This window comes from Gavia stellata, chromosome 15 (genome assembly GCF_030936135.1).
Source record: "Gavia stellata isolate bGavSte3 chromosome 15, bGavSte3.hap2, whole genome shotgun sequence".
Taxonomy (NCBI): Eukaryota; Metazoa; Chordata; class Aves; order Gaviiformes; family Gaviidae; genus Gavia; species Gavia stellata.
The window spans coordinates 4,188,897-4,215,096 of NC_082608.1; the positions used below are offsets into that span (position 1 = coordinate 4,188,897).

At 39.6% G+C, this 26,200-nt stretch overlaps 1 protein-coding gene across 1 annotated transcript in view; it reads right to left on the reverse strand.

Moving 5' to 3' along the window:
- Positions 1-26,200, reverse strand: part of SLC6A2 (solute carrier family 6 member 2) — a 73,027-nt gene that overhangs the window by 34,429 nt on the left and 12,398 nt on the right. Inside the window, exons 3-4 of the mRNA XM_059824706.1 lie at positions 13,906-14,037; positions 9,926-10,163 (exon numbers count right to left, since the gene is read on the reverse strand). Coding sequence (XP_059680689.1) covers positions 9,926-10,163; positions 13,906-14,037 — 370 coding nt within the window. The remainder of the gene's footprint in view (positions 1-9,925; positions 10,164-13,905; positions 14,038-26,200) is intronic.

A 26,200-nucleotide genomic window follows, 5' to 3' on the forward strand; every position in this document is an offset into this window, starting at 1 on the left:
CTTCTGAAAGTGATTCTTGTTTCATAAGTATAGAGATATTTGTCCAATTCTGCTAACAAAATAAACTCTCATAATTCACAACTCTGAGTCAAAGAGAAAGGAAAAATCAGAGGCAGTAGGAGAACCAGAATAAGTATTTTGCCTGCAGATTGAGGTTATTGAGAAAAGAATGAAAGTAAATGAGAAATACGTGCAAAAAGGAGAAGAAAATGTTATGGGGGAAAGATTGAGAATAAACATTAACAGATGGAGCTGACATAAAGTAGAACAGGGACCTATTATATTATGCTGAGCAAAATACAAGAAGACCTAATAAATTGTTTAAGCTTTCTGATGTTCTAGTCAGAGCTCTGGCAATTATTTAGTTAGTACAGCATCAAGAATCAAAGAACATGCACTAGAGATAAGAAATTAACTTCTTTTTTATCAGGGATTTGTGCAAAGGAGCCTGATTTATGCTAAGACTGCTTTCCATGTAAGGGAGCGTAAATTACATTTGCAATGACTTTGAGACTGTACATCACTGTAAATACGGGTCCCAAGAGTCTTTCTGCCTATCTGCAAGAGGAGCAGGAATGTGAAGGGATTTCAGATTGAAGCTGCATTCAGAGATTAGATTCTGGTTTCTGTCTTTGGGAGATTTCTTCTGGTCCTCTCCTTCCCTGTGCGCTCTGCTGGGATGATTCCCCCCGTCACCCAGTAACTCTGGCACCAATTCTTGCCTTACTTCCACACTGCATTCAGCTAAAGGGAAATAGTTCACCTCTGTTGAAATCAGCAAACAGCAATTTGTTTGCTGGTACCACTGTCTTCTGTTTTGTCTTTGTGCAGAACTTGGGTCCTCTCTAATTTGGTGTCAGATCGCTAAGAGGCAACAGGAGGCCCAGCTGTTTAGTACTCACACATAAACCCTACTAAAGACAAATTATTGAGGAGGCAGGGGGGCAGCTGCTCAGTGGGACTCAGTAAATGAAGGATCCAGTCATCATTCTAATAATAGGTAATGTTAGAACCAATAAATTCTTCTCTGTGTCTTAGTGTTCCCATCTATAAAATAAGGATTATTATAAACCTTTGCTTTGTCTCCACTCTGAGCAATTCAGAACATACTCTTTATGGAAGTGGTGAGTATTTGAGTATAAACAGGGAACCAAACCAAAGGAAAAAGAAATGCCAAGGGTCATGGTCTGAAAATTACCCTGTATCTTGTTCACTCCAAAACATTTAATCCGTAGCCAGAAAACAGGAGGTAAGAGTTTTAGGTGTAGAATTCTCCTAGACTTTTTTGTCAGACTGGTTCTTTCTAAGGAGTCTTTTGTATTATTCATCCCTAGGGAGATTTACATGATTGTATTTTTGAAATTTAGAAGGTTTTGTACAAGCAGATCAAGTTAAAGGTCTTGGAGCAGGCCTCATTTTTCCAATCCCAAATAAATTATAACTTTAGGTTTCAATTCAAATATGATTGCACAGCTCTATAGGCTCATTCTTTCTGTTTTTATTAAAGGCAATAGTTATTTGCCTAAATCTGATGTAATCAGTAGATCGGTGTCATTCATCTAAACAATTTTTAGATGTGTTGTATCAGATTTGTTCAGATTGCAAAAATGCCATCAACTTGTCAGCAAATTGGTAGGTTAACTATTTCTTAGTTAACATATTAAGTACTTCTAAAAACTTAAGTACTTCTAAGAACTTCCAAGTACTTCTAAAAGTTAATAGTCACTTTTACGGGATCAAACCCAAATGGCTTGCATATGTTAAGTACCAACAAATTGGCTAAGATATAAATAGACACAGTCCTGGTCTCCTGAGCTCTGTTCCCTATTCTGGTAGTTAGACTAGTTTTTATGATTTAAAACTTAATGCAAATTGTAGATTGAAGATGCTAAGAGGACTGTCAGTGTATACAGTGTGCAATCTATAGAAGTTAAATTACACACTCAATTTAGAAGGCAATTTGAAGCATGGTAATTGTACTCAATTAGAAGGCTCTCCTACATGCATCTCTTGTGTTACATATTTGGGCAACCATAGTTCAGTTGTCATTGCTGCCAGTTTCCTTCACAGTATAAAATACAGTTGGTTCTTTTATCCATGGAAGTTTAGGTTATCTGGTTTAAGCAGCTGTGGATGGAGTTCTTTTTACACAGAGTTTGCCAGGCTCCAGGTATTTCTACTTCAGGCACAGCACTGCTTAAATTCAGCTGTACTGTTTGCACAGCAGTTTGCGTCTACAAGGTGTATATCCACAGCTGTGTGGGGCAGAGCTTGTGGTACAAACCCTGCAGACCTGAGTTGGCTCCATGCAGATTGAACACCAGTGTCTCCTCACTGTAATTCTGGGGCTAGGGGTGCAGCGCAGAGATAGCAGAGTGGCTCCGCATGAAGTCAGCAAAGTGCAACAGGGTTCGCCTGGCTCAGCTCCAGCTGTCGGACATACAGCTGCTGTCTGAGCTGCTTGGGTGCCTCTGGGTGCTTCGTAAAGAGCCCTGGGTATGGCATCACTGCAATGCAGAAGGATAGCCTGGCTCCGGGAGAGCGCTCTCCTACAGCCAAGAGCACAGAAGAGTGGTGCCGAGCCATCTGACGTGCAGTGCTACACATGCACTACATACCTCTCCTCTACCATGGTGTGCTGGGCATGCTTTAGTGGCATGCCAGGGGCTCTGCAGCAGCCAGCTTGGGTTCAGCTGGATGTAGTCACTCCAGCTCTGTTGGATACTGCGTTGTCTTTTGCCAACACCTTTGTTGTCTGGGTTTTTCTGTTTCTCAAGATATTTCAGCTCCCTCTTGTGTTGGAGAACGGAGCTATGTAATGGACTTCAAGCTACATTTTGGGAATCACTTACAGAAAGATAATTTATCAGTCGCACCCTGGTTGGCATCTTTATTATTTGTACTGAATGAAATGGTATTTCTTTTGAATCACTACAATCCTGAAATTATACATGGCCACTAGGACTAAACTCTTCATTCACTGAGAATGTTTATCTCAACTTACTTAAGTCTTTACCCAGCTTAATTCTCCCATTAACTTAATAATTCTGACCTCCCTTGCGATTTGTGCCACACTTCAGCACATTCCAGTCTGCAAAGCACTCTGAAAAAAGAGATTTCCAAAATCTACTTTTAAACTCATTATATTGAGATTTGCAGATAGAATGGAAACGCTTGAATTTCACTCCTCCATAGATCTAATGAATACTGAACTCCTGAAAAAAGTCTATTGTTTGAGGATACATGGCAAAGCAGTTAGAGCACATTTGCTCCCAACTGCCCCAGCCCTTAGTCAGCAAGTTAAAGGGTGCTTCAGTCAGCATTCCCAACAGGCCATGCGCTGCCCTGGACAGGAGGGGGATGACAGAAGAGCCCTAGCCTCTCGGAAGAAGCTGTTGAGCTTTCATGAAGCTTTACTGATTTCAGAAGAGCTGCACGGAAAGACACAAAGTTGCCAGAAGAAAGTCAGCCGTAGGAATAGGCCTGTGCACCACAAACTGAGGACTGCTGTCACGTTTAAACACGTGACTGGTCGCTTTATGATTTGACATTTGTTGTAATGCTGGGTCCTTTACACAGTGAGGTTAAGTTTGTAACCTATTCATGGATTAATGCTTAGATGTGATAGTGATGGATGAGCAAACACTTCCCCTATAGGAAGCAACACATAAAACACTAGTGGTGATACTATGTCAGTATTGTGTCATAGAGAACATTTGATGAGGAACGGGTGAATACAAATAAATAGGTGTCTAGTTGTGTGTGACACCTTTATTGGCTTTGCCTTGAGCAATGTGTGCAGGTGTTCCACAGAGAAAGGCTCCGCTTCTGCTTGCCAGGATTTCAAATGCAAGGTAATATAGGGGAGGTGCTGCAGCCCTGACCTCAGCTGCTTTAGCTATTGCTCAGAGCCTGGTACCACTACCAAACTACATACGAATCTGTGTGTAAAGATAAGCAGTTAGAATTCCTCCTACAAGTTAGCACAAAGCAAGACAATTGCATGCAGCATAATGTGCAGCTCCTGACATCTGCCGTACCTCATAAACCCCCCCTGCAAATTCAAGTTGGCAAAATGGTCATTCTTTCAGCCTTCTGGACTTGCTACACAAGGGCGTGTTGTGGTTTAGGAATCATTTCCATAAAGCTGTCCAAAGCCTAAGAACATGTGTACACACTTACATGGATTGACTTCCACTGTACTTGCATTCAATTTCTTTTCTCTTTGTGTAAGTAAATGGTCAACAAATGTGAAGATGTGAACATACGTGAAAAGTAAATTTCAAAGCTGCGCATGTAAATATTTGTGGAATAGCTGTGTTTATTTTATGCACATAAATACTTGTACCAGAAATTTCTGTGCACTGAGTCAAAAAGAGAAAGAATGAGTTACTTAGTTGGGTCCAAAACCGTCAACACAGTCAAAAAGTAAAAATATAATGTGTAGGGATGCAAATATGTTAGTCTCAGACTATGGATGTGTAAACAATGCATCCAAATACTTCCTAAATATGCCCGTGCAGTTAATACAGAATTGATTTATAAAGCAGCTTGCTTATTGCTATTTCAACAATGTGGCCATAAATTTCCCACATAAAGTATTTAATAATGTACCTGATTCTAAGCCCACTGAAATCAGGAGTAGTTCTATTACATTCAGGGGACCTTCTAGGGGTGAAGGTACAGAACCTGGCTAGAATTATTGTTAGTCTTTGATCGCGTGATCTCTATGAAGGTAAACAGATGACTGCCTACTCAACTTCAAACCTGCCAGAAACATCTGACAACTTTCCTTTCAATTAAGATGCAAAAGATGAGTAAATCTAGATGTCTAGAGAGGTTCTTAATTTCTCATTGCTTACAAACTCTCAAATTAGTTTATAAGGTATGGATGTTCTATGAAGAAACCTCTTAAAGAAACTTCAGATGTATTCAGTGGAGGTTTGTTGTCCAGGAAAGTGGTATATCATTGAGAACTGCTGATCATGTTTAGCCTGAGCTTAGTGTCTCTTCTTACCAGATGTGATTAGCAGAATAATAGGGCTAATGGAGTTTTCTCTCTTCTGGGAGAGGTTGCTTCACAATTCTTTATGGGGATAGGTTCCTGCATCTTCCTTTGGAGCACATAGTGATGATCACTCCGTTTGATGTGCTACTGAACTATGTGGACCCTTAGGTCTGTGGTGGTATTTCCTGTGAAGACTTGTACCCCAAAACACAAACCTATTGGTCTATAAAAGTTACCTTTGATGTATAGGGTGAGGGTTTTTTCAGGATATTCTTGGTTCACACACTTCTCATAAATTTATGTTCATAAATACGATAGACATAGACTGCCGTGACTGAATGTTGTCTTTATTCCTTGTTCTTGGGTACCTTTTTGCAATTACTCACATCTGGGCAGACTTGTGAATTCTGTGAATTGCCTTTATTGAATCTGGCATGAAAATTTCCCCGTAAAAATGTGGGGTTTTTTTTCTTCCACAGAAAGAATGGATTACAGTCCTGGGAAAAAGTACTACCGGAGGAAAATGGCCGTAGCTCAACACATTTGTTGACAATTTCACTATTTTGTTTAAAAAATTGCCAGGATTTGTTCCTACAACAGATCATGATTTTTCACAGGCACAGTACCTCGTGAGAAGAATAGTGCTTTTGTTCCTCCAAACTGGTATTTTGTAATTGTCAGCATAAATGAAAGCAAGATGGTAACAAACTTTTCCCAGACACAAGAATGGAGAGAACAAATATAAAGTATGCCTGTATTCAGATAAAGTATTTAAATAGGAGTGATATAAAGTAGATAAGGGAACTTTGTTTCAGTGATGCACTTGTGTTCTTCCAAAAAATGTTTATAATGAATTATTTTAACATATGTTGAAAGGATAGAAGGTCCTTTGCATTTTATGTGTTTAATTCCAAACCACTGAAGAAGGAAGAAATTAAAGTAATGTGCGTCTCAAAAGAAATGTGGAATTGACATTTTATTCCTAACTGGCTTTCTCTTATGACTGATTATTACTGCAGAAGGGCACCAGTTGTTATCAGATTTTGGAGTGCTTGCTTTGCTAAGTTTGCAGTGTACAAATAGTTTATAATTGATTTTAACCATCTCTAATGAGGTATTGTAGAGGTCCCATTCCATTCTGTGTTCCTGTTGTAAGCAATTGTCCCATTGATGTCAGTGGCACCTTGGCCTGAATTAAGCCTGAATGACTGAAACCAGACTTAGTAAAATGAAACACTCTAGAAAGCCTAACTGTAGAACCACTTCAATCTGAATTATTGCCCAATCTGAAGGCTTGAAAACAAAAGCCAAATATGTTTGTCAAAGTCTGCCTGTCACTGACTTGGCTTGGAAATTGCAATTTTGAAGTGATTTCTTCTAAGTCTGAGGCTTAGAGGTTTCTCCCTGCTTTCCCGTCCCGCCAAACACTAGACAGCTGAAAGATCTGGCCTAGATTCTTAGCAAGTTTTCCCTTCTCTCACTCAACGTAAGTGGTGAGAATCAGCGTATTTCTGTTGAACTTAGAGGTGCCGTTCTTGAAGTATTAGGTGAACTGCCACCTCTTGCTACAGTTTATTCCTGTACTGGTGGAGATAGAGACAGTCAGCTCTGGCAGCTGCATGGTTTTAGGAAATAATCTACTCTAAATTCATGGTCAGGCGAGCTTTGTGTGAAGGAATCATGTCCCAAAGAGAAGTGGTGTCTGTTTCTCTTAAGGGTAGCCACACCAGCTTTCTGCTTGTGGCCTATTTCGGAAGTACCTCTTTTTGGTCATTCTCCTGCAAAACAGATGTTTGGTGGTTTGCATATGTTCTTGATGTAAATATACAACCTAGAGAACCGAGTTCAAGCTGTACCACTTCCCCTGTAGTCGAGGCTGGAGACTTAAGTGCTTGGGCATTTAACATCCTTAACAAGTTTTCCATGAGCTGCAGTGCATCCCAGTAACACAAGCAGCAAGATCTTGTTATACTGGTTACTGTGGTTGAAAACATGGCCCCCAGTACTCCAAATGGGATGGTTTCCCACATGCCCTGGTAGTACTGAGGAGAATAATGGAACTTATTTTAACCTCTGTGGGCAAAATCACCGCCTTTCTATGATATTTTTACAGTGAGCACCAGTGCTATTGCTGTTTTCAATCCCTGTTTTAATAATGCTAATTATCACACCCTATGTTAGTGCAGAGGCTGGGCTTCCATAGGTATCCCACTGAAGTTTGAGTGGCAAGGTTTGATTTCTCTCTGGTATAAAAGTAGCTGCTCTGTTTCCTTGTTTCTCTATATAACTGATCAAAACTCAAAATCTGACATCTGCTGTATTAAATCTATTGCCCAAAAGGTAATTGTTTCTGTTATTGCTAACAACTGGCAACACTGGATAGCAGTACAAACCTTAAGAAAGTAAACATGATCATAGAATTTGGAAAGCAGTGTCTTTATGATGCTGTTACTTAAAAACTCTTACTCACCCACAGCATTACTGAGGAAGGATCAATTAGCTATCCAGTTGATAATTTAGAATTTCTGGCTGTAAGGAATAGACTGACCTGACACAAACTATTCTGTCTGGAACTGCAGTTCTCTGCTGGCAAAGATTTGTTGATTAAAAGTGACTAATGACTATCTACCAGGAAGAATCAGGGGTGATTCCTACACAAACACTTGGGTCAAGTTCAGCAGGCATTCAAACAGTGGTACAATATGGTATAAGGACACCCAGTATTCTTAAAAGAATATTCAGTCTTTGCTTGAAGGGGTTTTCAGAGGGAATGTCGCCTGTCAAGATCCTTACTTGAACTGTTACTTGACAATATACTGCATCCACACATGGTGTATCATTTTGTAAACTCATTATACTGATGCAAATTTAACATTACATCATCACTTCTATTTCCGGACCCTGTTGCATGTAATATAAAACTTCAATCAGAAGATTCAGCTCTCTCTGTTGTAAAAAGACCATGGGAATGAGTTAGGTTATTTGATACAAAAGAAGAAACACTGTTTTCTGAATTGGGCTGTCTTTGTTAGGTTGGATCTGAATACCCTAAAACTTTGTACAAGTTTGGGTCCACACCTGAGCTTTACAGCTGGCCTTGATGAGCTAATCCAAATACTGGATAAGTGAGCATAATGCCCCTTGTGATTCCCTGTTTTTACAGCTGGGGAAGCAGATGTTATAGATTGTGATACTTGAGTGGTTATTCTCATTTTTGCAATATAATCTAGTTGCTAGTAAGTATAGGACCTAAGGACTTAATTACTGCCCCAAAATTCAGGGATCAAAGCATAATGAAATGTCAAATTCCCTTTTTATTCTTACCTTCTGAAAACTGCACCTTCAATCTATTTCATGGTAAGGAAAGAACCCTAATGTTTCAGTGACAGACAGAATCACCACTTAAGCTGTTTTCTAGATCAATGGAACTAGATCAAACCATTGTGAATAGAGTCTACCACTACGTCACCCACTACAAAATCAAAATCATACCCCAAGCATGATGTGATAACAGAAAATGCGTAGAACCACTTTAAATCATAAAGGAGCAAAGCAAGAATATAGGGATCGTATTTTGCTGTACAAAGGCTTAAGCACAAGAAAATTATAAAGAAAACCTTTTTATAAATGCTGTTCACATGAAAGTTCTGTAATAATGCAGTTTGTTTGAAGATGCCGAATGTATTAATTTCTTATAGTTCACTTCAAAGTCAGGTTCTTTAACTGACTACATGCGTATATAGCCTTTTGCTATAAATGATCTCCCTTTACATTTGAGTTATGAACACATCCCATTCTGTCTTTGTAAGGGCAGTAGATTTCCTAGCTGTCATTATTTGCCATTGTAGTTGAGTTCCTTTGAACTCAACCCCCCTTATTGTTTTCAAAGCACTGAGTTTAGTTTACCCAAACCCCTGCCAACAGTTTGTGTATCGCTACTGATCTTTCACTGTGCTGTCTTCAGAGGAGAAATAGCAGCCACAAATGTTTCAGAGCTATAAACACAGACCTCAAGATCCCTACTGTATCCAGGCATGGTGCAGCACACACTAGGTTATTTATGGTAACAGTGGTGTCCCTTTGTTTCTACAGGGTAGGACTCGCTGCTCAGCAGGTGTGTGCCCTGATATCCTTCTATTCCCAACACAGAAGTATTAATGGATTATTCGGATTAATTCAACAGCTGATTCAATTAGCCTGATGCCCACCCTTCTTTCTTTACCCTAATTGAAACCCATTTTCCCCTGGAGATCCATAATGCAATTATTTATACACAGATTGATATCTTTGTTTTATATTTCAGTTGTTAATTTTTATACCTTTTTGGTTTTGATTCCAAGTGTTTGATTTGGGTGTGCCTTTGCTTATTTTGGCCCATATTGCAGAATGCTCTTTTGCTTAGGAATTAGAAAAAGCCCGGCTTTCTACGACTGTGGTGCTCTCCGCCCTGCTCAGTGCTTCATCTTACTTCATTGAACTATTGAAGCAGCTGAGCAAACAGAGGTCTGCTCTGAGATACTTTGCAAGTGGAGAAACAGGCCAAGTCTGTTGAACAAATGATTATTTTAAAGCCTTAAAATCAGCTCAGTTCCGCATGCAGTCATCTTTGTAAGAATATTGCTGTGTTTCCTTGCCCTGGCAAAGTTGGTGCAAATAAAAATGGAGAATGAGGGAAAATTTGTGTCTTGCCCAATTCTGTATTGCTCAGTGGCAAGTATTGCATTTGTGCTGGAAAAACTAAAGTTTGCAGAGGCAAGAGTCTTACTCACACAAGAATACAGATCAACATTGCAACTGCATTTTAACCTTAGTCTTATGCTTACTTTCGAGTCTGGATGCTAAGCTGTTTTACCTTCTGTAGGAAACACTCTTAGACATAGAATTTTGAATAAATAGCGAAGTTAAGTCCACACTTACTCATAAAATTCAGCTGCAGGAGTAAGCTTGTACTTCGAGTATTTGGTACCATTGCCAAGCACTGATGCATTGAAGAGTTTGGGATCTGTACAGTTTGGGCTGTTCCAACTGTTGTCGCAGTTCGTCCAGGGCAGCTCAAATGTGAATGATGAAAATAGGTAATACAGAGACCAAGCTATGATAACGTTGTAGTAGAAACCCACGTAAAGAGCTATGAGTATCACTGCATAGCCTACACCTAAAGACAAAGGAAAACTAGATTATACATTGTGTTTTACATGCAACAGTATATGCAAATTCATTTTAGATCTTTAGACCAATAAAAGGAATTTTTGTCATTTACATACACATATGTGGACGCAGTGTCACTGACCTTAAAACAAAAAAGTACATCAATTATTTTGGAAAATGACTGGCTTTTAGCAAATCCATTTGTTTGCCAGAAAATGAAATTAAGCAGTGCAGTGTCAAAATTTGCTATTGTACAACTCTGTTGCTGATTTGCTTCCAATGCAGAAGATTGCAAGCCCATGTCAGGAGTGAAACTCACTTCATAATGTCAGAGTCCTTGGCAACTTTTCTTGGAAAAGTAAAGCTCAAGACTTAAGTGAAGTTTCCCTATGTCTCGCACTCCCACCCTGAGCTGGTTTGGAACAGACACTGATCCCTGTCCTGTTTCTTTCCCATTGTTACTCTCCAGATTGGCTCCTGTCAGCTTGTAACTAGGTCCAAAACATGCATGAAACAGCCTGTGTTATTCCACTGAGGGGCTCAAGTGGTTCTTGGGCATGCCAGTGAGTCTTGGTTAGTATCAAGCTTGGGGCTAAACTGTGTGTGGACGTTCAAACCATTTCATTATTTCCCCAGGATTACAGAATCCCCACTGTAAGCATTCTCTTTTGACTTTGAACATTTGTTTTGTATTTTGCATACTGTGAAGTTGTGCTTGGAGGGTGCTGTTAATGAGAGAGCCCCAGAGAATGCATGCTCTCCTCATGAAAATGGACTTTTTCCAGTGGTTTGGGAGGAAGCTTTGGTACTAATGTCAGAGCAGAAGAAAAGTTTGTTGCCAGAATTGTTCAGGAAGCTTGCTTTGCCTTGTCTTATATCATTCTTCCTTTACTGTGTGCACAGCATTGTTCTCTGAACCCTACTCCAAAGTTGTATGTATTACATATAACAGGTAGAGACTACCACTGTGTTATGACTATCGTCACTGTACTGTCACAGCATCTAAGTATAAATCTTTACTTCTAATTTTCTTCAGTTTAGTTTTTTGGAGGCCTAGCAGTTGGAGATTATTAGGCTTTTGTATTTCTTGATAAAGCAAGGAAGGAGCACACACTTTGAGTATTAATTCTTGGTTTAAAACTTGCATAAGGAACAGATGCTGCCCCTGAAAGAGCAGGCAGTTCAAAGACTGCTGCATATACCAAAGTTACTCTTTGCTCTTCAGGAGGCTTTTACTACATAGGCCAGTTTGCTCGTTCCTAACATTGGGGAAAAGATTGTGAAAGCAAAGATGAAACAGTATCTTCAAATCCTTGGTGCTTAAATGAATCCAGTACATTAACACTCAAACTCTAGTGATACATTATGATCAATAGAATGGAGCGGGGAGGGGGGAATCACCTAAGGGGATAATCCTTAAATATTAATGTGAATGTTAAAATACTAAGTGTGAATAATATATGTTGCACTGAAATTGGATGATTTCTGTTTAAAAAAGTGTTCCTGAAATTCCTCCTATTCAGGAGGACAATGATAGATATTTAATATCAAGATTGAAAAATACTGGATCCTGTCACTCCTCTGAAATCATAAGAATGTTTAGGAATTAATTTGCTCTCTACTTTCTAGGTCTAGCTTTTCTTAAAAGTAATGCTGCACCACCCACACTCTAAAATAGACCCTGGAAAATGCAGAGATGAAAACAGACTGTGTTGCAAAGGTTACAGGGTATATTTTTAAATGCATGCGTTATAAGAGCATCTCATTAGAAGTAGCGTCCTTAGAGTTCACAGCAATAATATTCGTAGCTAAAATTAGTACTTTATAGTGCTGTTCATTTAGTAAAGCTGTTATAAATTTGTGTAGACTGTGTACTTTTCATATGAGTGAGAGATTTGAGTTATCCCAGAAACAACTCAAAAGCATTAGCAGTAAAATGTGTTTGTATGTTACCAGAAGATTCAGTCAAAACTTTTAAAGTCCTGAGTTCATACTAGTGCTGATGTGCAAATACAACTCAATGCTTATTACTTTTTGAGAATCAAATAACTTATGCTATTCTATATCCTAGTAATAAGAACACTTAAAAATCAACAGTAATGTAGGTTTAGTCCACCTTGAAAATGTCAGCTTAAAAACACAGCTGGAATGTCAACGAGACCATACATGAAATAAGTTCTGTTTTCCTTTCTCATCATCTTTTCAATCCTGAAGTCAACAGATAGAGTTCCTCTGAGCACAGTGGTATTTGGCTCAAACAGTTTGAGATCCTTAAGGTCTAAATTTGCAGTTAGGTTTTCAAAATCCTCATTGCTATCCAGAGGTATTAACTGATATCAGCAGGAATTTTGAATTGAGCAAGGGTCTTCAGGTTCCCGGGTGGTGGGATGAATTTTGTCTCCCGTGAAGGGATTATAGAAGGGCGAGGTGAATCTATATGAATTAATTTTAAATTTTTGGGGCACATATTTTATTAGCTCACTTACTTATTTTTTTATTAAATCTCTAATTTTGCTGTGGGTTTTGAGTTTGACTGATAAGAAAAAAACCTGCAGTTTTGCTATTCTGTGGCACTAGCCTCCTTGAAGAGGAAAGCTGTATTTTGAGAAAGACGACTAACATTTACTCAGTGTAACCTACATCCAAGCACCAGATCCGCCAAGTTTGGATTGCTATCGTTACGCTCCTCAGCTTTTGTCAGTCACGGGATGAACATGATCTGAATTTTAAGCCTCTTAAGATCAGCTGAGCTTGAGTCGTTTCATTTCAGATAGCTCTGTGTTGAAAAGACTTTTACATAAGATTTTAGATATAATCTGGTATAGATATAAGGGAACTTAAAATTTTTGCTGGTAAGCAATACTTAAGAAAATTCTTGAGGCTCCTTAAGAAATACTTGTTTCATGTACAGAAAGCGTATGGCTTCTTTCACCCAGGGAGATCCCTTTATCCCTGATCAGTGCCAAACACCCTGATCAGTATCCAAACACCTAACCTTGGCTATTTCTTTCTTGCAAAATGATTGCAACTCAGTGCACAAGACAACACTCCACAGCTTTCTTTATTCAGGACACTGGAGAGTTAAGCCTAGTGGAAAACACTCAATAGTAATAATAATGTTCAGGTTTTAATAAGCGCTTTTCATTGCTAGGTTGGAAAACCACTTTACAAAGTCTATCAGAATCATTGCTCCCATTTCATAGACAGGAAAACTGAGGTACAGAGCCACAGACAAGTCGTGTGATGTTGTAAGTCTAGCAGCTGTGCTACAGTCTTCACAACTCCATTTTAGTGTTCTAGCCACTGTCGTACGCTGACTTCTGCAGAGAAAGCTCCACACAATGAGCTGAATGGAGTCAGCGGTTATCTTAGTCACTGGGGGAGACAGGGCTGAACTGACCTGGATGGGATTTGGTATTTCCAGATGTTTGCATTGCCAACCCCTCCCTCCACCTAGAGATACCCACTTCCTCCCACTCCCCAATATGCAGGGGAAAGGGGGGGACAGGGCTGAACTGCCTCTGCTCATTGTTCTCTGTTGCACTCCTCAGCATCACCCTGAAGATGATTTCTGTGGCTTTTCCCATTTTGTGCTCCACCTGTGATAACAAAAACACTTCTGACTTCGAGGGTTGGGGAAAGGTCAGCAAATATCATGCTGTCTGTGGAATGATGAGAGACCTTTACTTTGTGATCACAACTGTGTGGCACCCTCATCGTGCTATTTAAGTGAGCAGAGGGACGCTTACCTTTGAAAACTGGACAGATCTTCCACACAGTGGCAGCCCCTTCTCGGTTATACTGTCCCAGTGCTAATTCCATATAGAACAGGGGCATTCCAGCAATGATTAAGAAGAGGATGTAGGGAATAAGAAAAGCACCTGGAAAGAGAATAATTAGACATTGTAGTCTATGTTTTGGTTATATTTTGCTTTCTCTATTGCTGACTTTTACTGGCTAAAGACAGAGCCACTGCCTTTGGGAAGTAGAAAGGAAATATCAGGAAGGAAGAACCCATGTTCTCTTGGCCCTTTTCTGTATTTTTTTAAGGTCTCAGAGACAGAACCCCTGAAAAAAGCTGTAGACCATGGTTCCTATTCCCCCCTAATGTTTCCCCTCTGCTTTTTGGCTTCAAAGGGGGAAAAAAATGTGTGTCTGAAAATTAATCCCTAACTGAAGAAGAAATGATGCTGAACACACTTGCAGGGCTAAAAGGGAAAGGGACGATGGAAAACTTTGTGAAGGTTTTTTAGTGTAGCTTGTTCAAAAGGGAGCATGAAGACCAGCAACAGAGGGGAAAAAAATGTCGTGCGAGTTCCTGTAAGTGTGGTTTATATCATGTGTAAGGTGTCTTCAGGAACCCCTGGCTTGAAAATGAATCACTACTGGTCAGTCATATGGAATTTGGGCTTCCATGGCATATTTTGGTTTTTGCTGTAATAAATTCCCTTGTTCTTATGAAATGTGTTAAACAACACACCCCTTTCCAACCTAGTGATACTTCTGGCCATTAATGTGGAGTATGTGCTAGGTGTCACTGCTGGGCCCAAGTACAGCATCTTTATATTGCAGCAGGACAGTGCTGGGGCTGCTTGCACCTTCCTGGAATACGTAACTTGATTTGACTGACGATCGTCCTGTGAGTTCGTACCACAGAAACTGTCACCTGTGGAAAAATCCTGATGTGTCAGTGCTACTATCATAAAAAGTATTGCCAACTGCAAGACAAAAGGATCATCTAATGTAGCAACCACCTGAAAATTTCTTAGCTATTTAACATGATCCAGGTTACAGAAAGAAGACTCCTCCAGCGCATGGCTACATATGATACTATGAAACAATTACAGTTGATGTCATGTTTAATAACTGGGTGCTCTGTCAGTACTCTACTTTGTGGTACCTGTGAAGTGTAGTTTTTCTTTTATTGCATAGCTTACTTGGTCCAGAACAGTTCAATTCATGTAAATATTGTATAAAAAATGATTAGGTTGTTTTGATAAATAAGGAGCTGACAGAGTAACTACATATTCTGAATGACTGACTGCTCTCCTTAGGAGTTACCTATGAAAAAGGAACTAGATTGTGAAAATCACGGTTAAATTGTTCAGCAAAAGAGAAAAGAAAAACAGCAGCAGCTGTTTATTTCTCGCAATAGCAAGTAGTAGGAACTTTTGCAAACCTTCAAAATCCACTGTACTGGTTTAGTAATTTGAAAACTTCCCTTGCAAAAGGAAGTAAGTTTGCACTGCTTCTAAATATATAAACTTACATAAAGTATGTGTAGTCTATCAAAGTATAAAAGCATGACTGTAGCTATCTGAATCATGCCAGCAAGCGGAGTGAACTGTGTACTTAAAAAGTACTTCTGGAAGTACTGTTGCACTTTTAAAAGTCTGAATAGTTGTTGCTCCTTTACCTTTCATGTTTGCTTTCCACTGATGTTACTAGGCTAAGCTGCCTAGCATGACTGTTCAGAGAGGGAATTTTGAGTATATACTGGAGAATAAGAAGGGAAAACTAATCTCTGTTCTCTTAGAAGTAGATTTGTGGTATGACTAAAAGGAACATGCTGTACCATAATGGTAAGGACAATGTATTGAGCATTCAGTCGTAAGTTTAGGCATTTGAAAGTTGAAATCTTGCAATGAAACAGAAAGACAAGGTGTATCAAAAGACATAGAGAATAGCTTAAAGCTTTGAGAATGTATCCTAAAAGCTGAAATATATTGGTTGTATCACTTTAGGGGCAAGAATCTTCTTATTCATGCTGTTTATATGGTGTGTAGTGTGAAGGCAACCTGCATTCACATAAGCTACTACGCTAAGCTGCCAGTGAAACATGTTTTAATGATATTTCAGTGCCATTCCTTTCTATGATTGTCATGTTAAACTGTCATATGTTTGAATATAGTAGAGAAAAAAATACTTGTATTCAAAAAATACTTGGTACCCTGCAGTTCTGAGCTCTGTTCATGTTGAAACATACTCAGCTAAATCAATCTGGGACACTACGTATTGCTTTCACTATATCTAGTATCTAGAAAAATTATTATAGGTGGTTTTATTGTCAGGTTTCTTGTAAGTGACAGCCTTTGAAGTGCCATACTTGTCTTGCTTTGATAGTATTACAGTTCGTGGAGCTGACTCACAAACTAGCTTGTATTTGGGAGGTGTGGTGTTTGCACAGAGTGCTGTAACTTTAATGTCAAAAGACTGTGGAGAACATGATGCCACAAATTGAACAGGGGAATTTCTTTTTGAGAAAATTAATCCTGGAGATGTGTACTGGACATACGTATTAAATGCTAGTTTAAAATACATGTTTTCTAAGTATGACTAATACCATGATGAACTGTGAAGTGTACTGTACTTAGGCATAACTTGCTTAAGCGTCATCTATTTGGCTGCGAGTCATTCCAGGCTTTAGTTAAAGGAGGTTTCTTTCTCTTTTTTCTGCCCCCGCCCTGCCCCCGCAAGGGATTACTAAAGTGTGGTGTAATTTTCAGCAAAGAGCAGTTACGCAGTATGGCAGGGTTTCATAGCTGGGTTACTTTTCAGGTAACTAAATGATTGAAGTATTTTGAAGTAGAGATAAATACCAAAGGTAGGGGTGCTTAGTCACGTTAATTTGACTTCATGTTTTGGAGACTTCTGGAAACTTCTTGCTTAGCAACTTCTGATTAGGTAAAAAATACCAAAAAGTTAGGTATTTTGTAAATATCTTGGTATTTGCTCTTCTCTTCCTAGCCAATATCCAGAATCAAACTTCTTGGTGTTCACTGAACCCTTTCTGAGATCATGGGCACTTCAGCGGAAAATAAATGATGGTCAAAGTATCATTCAAATTGCTGCAACCTAGAATGGTGTGCAAATGCTTATAAACAGCATATGTGTGATACATGATCAACCTCACTCTGTGGTTGCACAGGGGCTCCATCACAGGACTGGTTTGTGTACAGTATCTTATGAACAAGAGGTGTTGTTTGGAAGGAGACTTCATACCGTCCTGCACGAGTGTGATTCTAACAGCCTGTGGGCCGGGGAGGAGGCAAACCAACATCCCGGTGGGCCTCTTGCTTTAGGTCCACTGGTGTGAATTTGAGCATCATACCAGACTTCTCTGAAGGAGCAGCCTTGCTGTTAATGCCTACCTGGTCTGTGAAGTCAAAATGTGTTAGGAAGAGTGACGTGACGCCAGCTGTGTCACTCCCGCCTGTGCTGCTGGCCAGAGAAACTGCTGTGCTTTACTTGCGTGAATGCAAGGGGCCAGTCGGATTTGTATAGTCCAGACAGCTGAACTCTTAGGGAGCACACAGTTTGGCTAACACTTCAGACTAGCTTGCCAAGACCTACCTACCTCAGAGAGCTGAGGGAATGCAATCTGTGGGATTGCTGCCTTGGCAGTAACATACTGATAGCGCTCGAGGGCGTTCCACTCCCCCACTGTGTGATGGGATGGGGCTGAGCACACAGCTGCATCCCTCAAGGCAATACTGGTCTCAGCAATCCCTAGTGGTTCCTAATTTCCCTTTACAGCTAAAAATCTGAAGTAATTAACATCTGTAATACAGCCCTGGCATAAGAGCCGTACTTAACTTGCTACTGAGTCACCTGCAGCTCAAAAGCCACAGGCTGGCCTTGGACTGTTGTGAATAGCTACATCTCTCTGTTTACAGATTTCATGAGATCCATATACATCCCTTAAGGTACCAGTGTATACATGGAGTTAAGACAGCCTTATGTCTTACGCAAAACTAGATTAGGTCAAACCCTCAGCTTCTAGAAGAACCATCTGTGTAAAACTTCAAGTGGAAATTTACACAGAAGTTTTTAAAAAAACACTATTAGATTTAATTAATGAAGGACAAAATACAAGACAGGCTTTGCATTCCTGTCTTCAGTGCCAAAACCACCTCTTAATTTTGGTACAACAGAAACCATGAAAAGAGTGTCTCCTCCCTCTGTTCTTCAGCATTCACAGCATCCTAGGGGGTGGGAAGCAAAGAGGAATACAGCTCTAAATACTCCTCTCAATCCTACAGGGAGGTCTCATCTCGCTTTTAAATACCAGAAAGAAAGAAGCATTAATTTACTAATGACTGAAAAAAGATCATTTAAACAGCTGCTGTTATCCTAAAAGGATTTGTTGATGCACATACAAGAAGCAGGACAGGATAAGGGGTAGTTGAAACAACTTTGAACTGTTTGTGCTCGTTAGCCTTCTGCCTTTGTTACCATGGTTATTCTAGTCAAAATGTTAACTGGTAGGGATGTCTGCTAAAACAACAAACTTCGAGCAAATACTGCAGTATATTTTCAGATAGGAGTGTTTCCCGTATTTGTGCAGGGAAAGAGTCTGAAAACAAAGATCTCCCAACTGGTGAATTGAAATACAAGTCAATCTCCCTATCTGATCAACACTGCTTGTTTTTTTCATGCAGAATAAATAGTACTTCAAACAGTATTAGCAAACAGTTGATAGAATGCAGTACGTTTGCTCGGACAAGGAGGAGAATGGGTGGAAACTCTAATCTGTGCAGACTCTTGTGAATGAAAAAGGAAGTCCCCGATACAGAGATCTTGAAATCTAGATTGCACAGTATCGCCATAGGTAGAAAAACTAGGTAATCGGAAAGGCAGGCATTTCTTAGTACGTTAGTTCCCGCTCTTCAGCAGACTAGCTACCAGCTGGCTTGCACAGCCACCCAGGGCACCTCTGAAGAAGGTGAGCTTGAGCCTGCTGCTGACTCCTGGGAAGAAGGGGTGGAAGGGCAGACCTTTACTGACCTGAGATTAAAAGCAATAAGGGTTTGCATGGTACAGCAAAGAGAAGTCAGAGATACAGAGGAACATGATGTAACCTCAGTGTCAAAGCCAAGATGATGATTTTAACAGCAGCTGTAGGATGCTGTTGAGCCCAGCCAGCAATAGATTATAGTAGTCAAAAATAACATTTTTCTGCAAAACAGATCGCATGACATACTATAAAAACTTCAGCAGCACTTTGCACATATAAAATCCTCCAAGTATGCAATAAAATCTTCCAAGTATACAACCTTTTTCATGGAAAGTATTTCTGAATCATAAAACCAGTGGAGCTATACCATGGTGAGTGACATGTTTCTTTTGAAGCCCTTATATTTAGCTACTCCCTCTAACAAACCATTGCTAGATTTGAACCTATTTATATTTCTACTCTCAATTTCGGCTCAGAGCCTTCGGTTTTTCCAGAATTCCAATTTTAATAGCGTTCCTTTCACTCAAAAGAAAGTGAAAACAAATAGTTTCCAGAAATGGTTCAATGCTGTTCATGGGCTGATGCCAACTGAAGCCTGCATTTTTTGTCTCGAGCTGTTAACCTGCTGCTGCCTTGAAATCACTTGAAGGGGCTTGAAGTGCAATGTATTTATAAGCTGGTCACTGGGTTGTAACAGAAAGGGTTACCCAAGCCCTTCCATGCAAACCCAGTCATCTCTTTGGCTTTTTGTTACAAGAGTAATGAGCTAAAGAAACCCATTAGTAGCTATTTTGAACAAATTAATGAGAGTTAAATATACCCAGCCACTCAGAGCAGCATGATTCATTCATAAATAACACCCAAGTCATTGGCTAAGGTCCTATTTACATAAATTAATGAAATGGTCACGTTTACAACAGTGTATAGTTTAAAGATAATCGCAGGAACGTACAGGAACAGAACCCTGGCCTATGTTGTTTGATAGGGAATTAAAGAATAAATAAAGAGACACGGTGGGTTTGAGATAATATAACTCAGGTTGGTCCAAGATGTCCAGTGTGGCAGTGGGAGATCTGGAGCTTTGCGGGGTGTCCCTGTTGCTGACCTTCACAACACTCTCACTGCTGCTAGCTTAGGAAATCAAGCCATTCCCGTCTTCTGCTGTGAGTGTGACCATAGGAAGTCCAACAATCTGCTTTACAGGGTTGCAGTGACAGCTTTTGGTTTTACATCGTGCCTCCTCATAGCAAAGGAACTATTAGAGCTGGCCCCTTTGTTTCTAAATAAATGAATTAGCATCAAGGTGAGTTTTGGCAGTAGTTTGGTAAGTAAATAACCTGGAGTTTCTAACAATGTGAAGGTCTAGCTACTAACATTCCTGCTCAAATCCATCTTGTTGATTTTGTGCCTTTTTCTTTGTTAACTACCTGGCTGGTTTAAACAAGAAATGAGAGAGTAAGTGAGCTGGACTGTGGAGCCAAGTTGTAGACTGTTTTGTTACGTGATTTATGAAATCCCTACTACTAATGTTCAATAGGACAGGGTTTGTAGGAGTAGATGTCTCCTCTCCTGGAGCAGCTAACACTGTTGGGAACAAACTGGCAAACTTTCTAGTTCAAAAGCTCTTCAGAAAGTGCTGGTCAGGGGAAGCGCATAGTGTTGGACTGCCAGGTCAGCGTGCAGATGCCTGGCTGGAGAACACTGCTGCTTCACAATAGACGTGACTGGAAGCCTAAGGGATGCTACATTAAGAGGAAAAAATGCTATTCTATAATTTTATTAATAGGAGTGTTCTATTCGTGTTTTTTCCCCAACCTTGCAATTATTACGGGTGACACAAGGATATATTCACCTGCAATTCCATATCAACAAAACCACCCATGTAAGGTGTAGGCTGTACTTGAGATGTACAAAATCAAGGGTCTGTCAAAGTGTACCCTGATTTATTGGTGGCAGAACATCCATGGCTAAAAATATTTTTGAATTGAGACATCGGAAGCTATTTGCTGTGAGCTTGTGGATCAAGATAAGCCAGTTTTGCTGGATTCCAGCACTAGAAAATCCATAATAACAGAACCTCATGTGGCAAGTTTTCCTTGAAATGTGGGTACTGAAAAACTATTTTCTGTGATGTACAGAATATAGTCATGTACATGAAAGGAAATACTACTTCATCAGCTTTAGCTGTCTCTTAAATGTAGGGAAGTCCTTGCTTGGTGCCAGGGAGATTTTGGCAACTACAGTTTTGCTTCGGTTCAGATACAGCCTGTTAGTCATAGCTTTCTCTTCCTTTTCTCAGAGAACTTGTATGTTCATTTTTGTTTGTTTTGTATCAGTCAAATGAATGTTTTCAAAATTCGTGGATCCATCTGATTGTGATGCCAGAATGGATTGTTAGATACTTTGATCTAACTTCCTGTCTAACATAAACGGAGTTGCAGACAGAAAAACAAACAATCCTGATTTGAAGATACCAGGCAGATTCTTTGCTTTTTTTGGTAGTTTATTTCATAGGTTAATAACTTTGGTGTTATAAAAAACAATTAAAAAATTATTATTTCTAATTTGAATATATCTGACATTTGATTGTGGCAGTGCTTTCACCGATAAATTAAAATACCCTGCAATACTTTGTTTCCCTCCTGTGAAGATGCTTAAGCGCTGCAATCAAGTGTTTCTGCCGCCTTCTTATAATCTGTAGAGACTGACTGAACTAAACTAATGAATTACAGTGTAATAGCGATTCCTGCTTTTCTGTCTAAAATTCCCACCTTACACCTATTTCTTGGTGTAGCAGGTTCATATATTGGCAGGTTGAAGAGCTGTGGGCACTTTTTGTACCCACATTAAGTTATGGTACCCACTTCCTGAGCTGTGCATTTGATGCTTCAGGAATGCCAAGTTTATATCCCCGAGATGTTCCTCCACGTTACTAGAAAAAGCCTGGGATGAATCCTCTGGATTTCAGCCCCTCATTTAGGCAGTGTTAGTCCTTGCTTTGGTCTTTCTACTCTTTCTAGCATTCTCAGGATTGCCCTTGTGGGAGCCGCTCGCTGTCCTGTGTACATTGTACAGGGTATACACAGGGACAGTCACCTCCTAGTTATGTCACCTGCGCTGGGTGCCTAATATGAGGTGATGCGACTGCCCTGGCAGAGCTAACTAGAGCCACAGTAGTAGCTAATGTACCCAGTGAGACAAGGCATGTTCAGTGTGCTTTGTTTTGTACACGTAGCAGTGCAATTTCTGGTTCACAACACAACCTCAGATGGAGGGTGTTTCTCTTAAAGACTGCTTTTCTTTTGCAGGTTGTCAAAATAAAAAACAGTCCCAAAATTAAGCACCCTCTGGAGAGGACACAGTACCCATTTTAGGCAGCATGAGATTCATAACTGTGCCAGGGTAAAACAAAATGCTTAAGGCATCTTAAATCAGCTCTAGACAAGTGCCAGGCAGCTTTCAAGAGGATTAATGTACAAACCAATAGGAGGTAAATGCCTTGAAATTCTGCTAGAGAAGAATCAAGTATAAACACTCTGAGGTACACTTAAAACTTGCCTTACCGTTTAGTGATTAATCCAATTTTAAGTTGTAACTTCAATTTTTGGACTCAATGACCAAAGCAAAACATTCCTTTTCCTTCCAGGCTTTATTAGAGATTTATTTGTAATAGTGTAATATTTTCTGTACTATCTTAATCTTTACAAATGAAATCCTCTAAATTCTTCCTACCAATAAAGGGTTATGTTCTATCCCAGAAGTATGAGACAGTTATACGTTCCTATCTATAAGAATTCTAGTAAATCTAACCTTTACTCTCAGTCATTATAAATGAAGCCTTCGGGATGAATGTTCTTTCTGATGCCACTAAAGGAAGCAGAATAACTATACTGTAAACTACATATAATGCATATTTATACAGGGCTTTAAAGTAGAAGGCAAACGGTTACATACACTATAAAGCCATTCTCCATGTTTTATTATAACCCACCTATGTTTTCTGTCAACACTACTGGGAAGTATTCTTTATGTACAGTTTTCTGGTACATCTATATTTCTTAGACATGCTATATAAACTACAAAGTACAGATTTCACACATATTTTGAAATGGATAGTATGCTACCTAGCCATAAATAATATTTTCTTACATAAGACACATTACATGAATTTAATTTATTTGTAAACTTTAATGGCTGTGTGTGAAGCTGTTAGCAATGATTTTGGCAAATTTACCATTACAGTGATGGCTACTACTGCATAATTGCCTAGAACAATGCAAAACCCCGTACTCTTACCAAAGTTTATAGTTGCTATTGGATTGTGCTAGAATTTTGGAAGGTCTGGGCGAGGGTAGCTTCCAAATGGCTGTGGCTTTTTTACTTTGTACCTTTCTGTTAGCACTGAACACAAGAATTTCACAAAAACAGTCACAGCATTCTTCACAGAAAACCTTTCCATGTGAAAAAAATCTGTATTTGGCCTAGGGTAGTGCTGGTAATACTCTGTATGCAAAGCAGAGCCATCAGGTGGGGTCTCTGAGAATTTGGGGACTGTGGGCACAAAGCAAAACTTTCCAGGAGCATCCCTGCAACAGGAGGACTATAAGAACTACTTCCCTTGATGCTCCCTTGCTCCAAAGGGTAAACTGAGTCTCACCTAGACCAGTATGAAACCACAACAGTGCTGCATCAATCTAGCTGTACTGGCTAGCAACACCCTTCCTTCATTTTCTGCCCAACTACTCTCCCTCTTCTGTGGGAATTAATCAGACAAAAGTTTTTATTTAAGTTTGAATCCTGAGCTTTATGTTTGTTCTTATTTAGTGGACTGTTTTCCTAATAGGCTTCAGGCAATGAAGCAGATTTTCCCCTCAGTCCAAGCTGTCCAGTACATACTTTATCACTGCCATTCTGCACAGGGCCTCCTAGCTTGAAATGCCATAGAAGAATGTGAAAATGACCTCAGGGCCCATCATAGCTCACTGCCAAGATGAAGCAGAGGCCTATTAACAGTTTGAAGCAAAATCCTTCTTATCACAGTGCAAACTTTTGCTAGAGCAGATTGTGGGGCAATTTTATTCACTGATTACTCAGACTGTATGATAAATCAGTGTGGCTGAGTTTGGTGTTTTCAGCTTATCACACAGCTGTATTTTGTTTCATATTTCTAAACAGCTTTTAAACACATAATACCTCATGACTGTAAAACTGTATTTAGAAGGAAAAATATAGGTGATCTTGAAGATCTCCAAGCCTCTTACTTTAGGGTTAGAGACATTGATTTTGTCATCAGCCTCTGTATGCATCAATGAAAGATTAACCTGCAATTTAGGAATAGCCTGGTAACTGTTTTCTGTCACTGTCTTTTAGGGAAGAGTCAAGGGAGAGAGAGTAACTGATGCCAGCTATATTCCCCCAACCGCCAGTTTCGAAAGTTCAAAACCCATGGGTTAGGCCCCAGAACAATTTAAAATGTCTTAAAATGTAAGATCTTCTAGTCCAATCCTTTTATTTGCCTGCTGGTTTTTAGTCTTGTACTTGCTTTGTATTTTCCCAGCTTTTCTCTTTAGCCTTGAGAGCTAGAAAGAGACTCTTGCCTAATCATTTGTCTCTACGAAACTGTGAGAGTAAAAAGCACTTCTTAAAATAGTACTTTTTTTTATTGCTTGAGCCCTACATAGGAGAATGCCGAGGTCATAGTCTAACTCTCACAGAGTAAATTCATTTTGTGTAATAATGACCATCATCTATGTAAGTCCTGACATTTTCTTATTAGGTAAAGTACTGAGCTATTGCACTGAGTGAAGATCAGTTATTAGTCAGTGGAAGTCTTCTGTATCAGTTTAGTCTGAACAGTTTTTTATTACTTTACTCTGTTTTTCTTCTCACATAATTCTTAGTCTGGAAATTCTGTCTACTTAGGAGTCCTTAAGAGAGAGACGTCTGTTATTTGGGTTGAAATCCTGGCTCTGGTGACGTCAATGGAAAAAAACCACCCATTGACTTCAGCTGGGTCAGGATTTCTCCCTTGTGGTTTACGAATCTATTGATTTTAACTAAGGCTGTAGAGCCATACATAAACGAGAAACAAACTGCAGAAAAGGCACAAATGATCAAACTCTTCCCCAAAACAAAATCCTGGAGCGTCTCCAGTCTCACCAACACCTGCCTCATGATCTCATTGACACATCTGCATTTCTTTTTAGAGAGGAGACAAAAGCACTGCACAGCGTAAACTATTCCTTAGTTTTGTGATAAATCTTATTTATAAGATGCCTATGTGCAGCTATAATCACCCCTCAGTCGGGCACATGAGCTTTTGAGCTTTCTTCTGGCATCAGTCTTATTGGACATCAGTAGACAGATACAGTCCTGCGCGCTGACAAAGAGTCATGTAGCAAAGATACTTCTGAGTAGCTTCTAAGCTGTGAACTTGATGTTTTGATAACACTTGGCTTTGAACTTTCTAATATCATAGTTAGTCCAATACACTTAATTGTTCTTGCTCACTGAAACTCTTTGCTTTCTGTTACTGGTGTTGTGAAATAATGATGCTTCTGCCAAGCAGGCAAGGCGCCGAGACCTGCGGGTTACGTTAACATTGAAGAAGGGAAAAAAAAAAAGCATGTCTCTTTATTGTAGAATGGTTGTGGAAGTCTGTGTGGAGCTTGTTTGTTTCCCAAAGGTAAATCTTTTGAGGGGACTGCAGAGAACAACCTCCTAAACTTAGTATTTGAGAAATTATTTCCTCCTGTATCATTCATTGGGGGGAAAAGACTGTACCTCCATTTTAATGTTGCACTTATTTAAAACATGGCGTGTCCAGGGGGTAACATCTTGTTATCAATGGATTGTCTCTTTGCTGTCGTGGCCATGCTGACAGGTGAGCTCCTTGATGTGAATTAGGCATCACTAAAAGCTGCCACTCCTATAACATCCTAATAAATGAAATGAATCAGGAAATCCAAGAAGGGTCTGCTTGGGAACAATCATTGCTATTACTGGGCAGCTCTGTATTTGAAAATCATGAGCCACCCTGTTAGGTCCCCCAGTAAATTTTTTTTTTCCTATAAACGCAGTAGGTTGCTGTTATGTTAATTATCAGGTTAGGATCTACAAAGATCTATAAGGATCTACTGCTCCACCTTGTGGTCTGAAAAAAGTTGTCCGTTACTCTACTCTGTAGAGTGGTGTGTCAGAAAAAGTCCAGCCTCTCACCCTTTTTTTACTAAACTGGAATTTGACTGGAATCAGTATCATACTTTTCTTCAAGATACAGATCTTAAAGGTAAGTAATGCGTGGTCAC